The 776-nt window shown below is 57.6% G+C and overlaps 1 protein-coding gene across 1 annotated transcript in view; it reads right to left on the bottom strand.

The window, feature by feature from the left end:
- The window catches only part of EMH_0039560 (uncharacterized protein), a gene marked incomplete at both ends in the record, with an annotated part of 2,139 nt that overhangs the window by 847 nt on the left and 516 nt on the right, over positions 1-776 (bottom strand). Inside the window, one exon of the mRNA XM_013495415.1 lies at positions 3-776. Coding sequence (XP_013350869.1) covers positions 3-776 — 774 coding nt within the window. The remainder of the gene's footprint in view (positions 1-2) is intronic.

Raw genomic sequence — 776 nt, 5'->3', positions numbered from 1 at the left:
GTCTTTCGTGCGTGGAGTTTACATTTCCTGCGGTGGTTATGTTGAGTTGCTGTTGCTGCTGTTGCTGCTGCTGCTGCTGCTGCTGCTGTTGCTGCTGGTGTTACTGCTGCTGCTGAGGTTGCTTCTGCTGCTGCTGCTGCTGCACTGGGAACATTCGTTGCTAATGAGGCCATGCTGTTGCAGCAGCTGCTGCTGCAGCTGCAGCATTTGCTGCTGCTGCTGCTGCTGCTGCTGCTGCTGCTGCTGCTGCTGCTTTGTGTTGCACCTGGGAAGCAGCAGCTTGCTGCTGTTGTAGAGCAGCAGAGCCCTTCAGATACATGCAACAGATCTGTAAATAGTTGCTGCTGCTGCTGCTGCTGCTGCTGCTGCTGCAGCGGCTGCTGCTGCTGCTGCAGGTGCTGCTGCAGGTGATGCTGCAGCTGCTGCTGCTGCTGCTGCTGCTGCTGCTGCTGAGATAGTTGTTGATGGTATCTGTGCTGCCTTTGCTGCTGCGGCTTTGGCAGCCGCCCCTGCAGCAGTGATGAAGATTGCTGCTGCTGCTGCTGCTGCTGCTGCTGCTGCTGCTGCTGTTGCTGCTGTTGCAGTAACAGGGGCAACTGCTGCTGCTGCTCCAGTTGCTGCCTTTGCTGCTGCTCATGCTGTTGCTGCAGCAGCAGCAGAAGCTGCTGCTGCTGCTGCTGCTCGATTTCGTCGTCCTGCTGTTTGTGCTGCTGCAGCAAATGTTGGTGTTCTTGCATCTGCTGCAGCAGCAGCAGCAGCTGCTGCTGCTGCTGCGA

The sequence above is a fragment of the Eimeria mitis genome, genomic scaffold (assembly GCF_000499745.2).
Source record: "Eimeria mitis Houghton genomic scaffold, Emh_scaff1563, whole genome shotgun sequence".
Classification (NCBI taxonomy): Eukaryota; Apicomplexa; class Conoidasida; order Eucoccidiorida; family Eimeriidae; genus Eimeria; species Eimeria mitis.
Note: the sequence above shows the minus strand (reverse complement) of the source record. Positions and strands in the feature narration are given on the sequence as shown.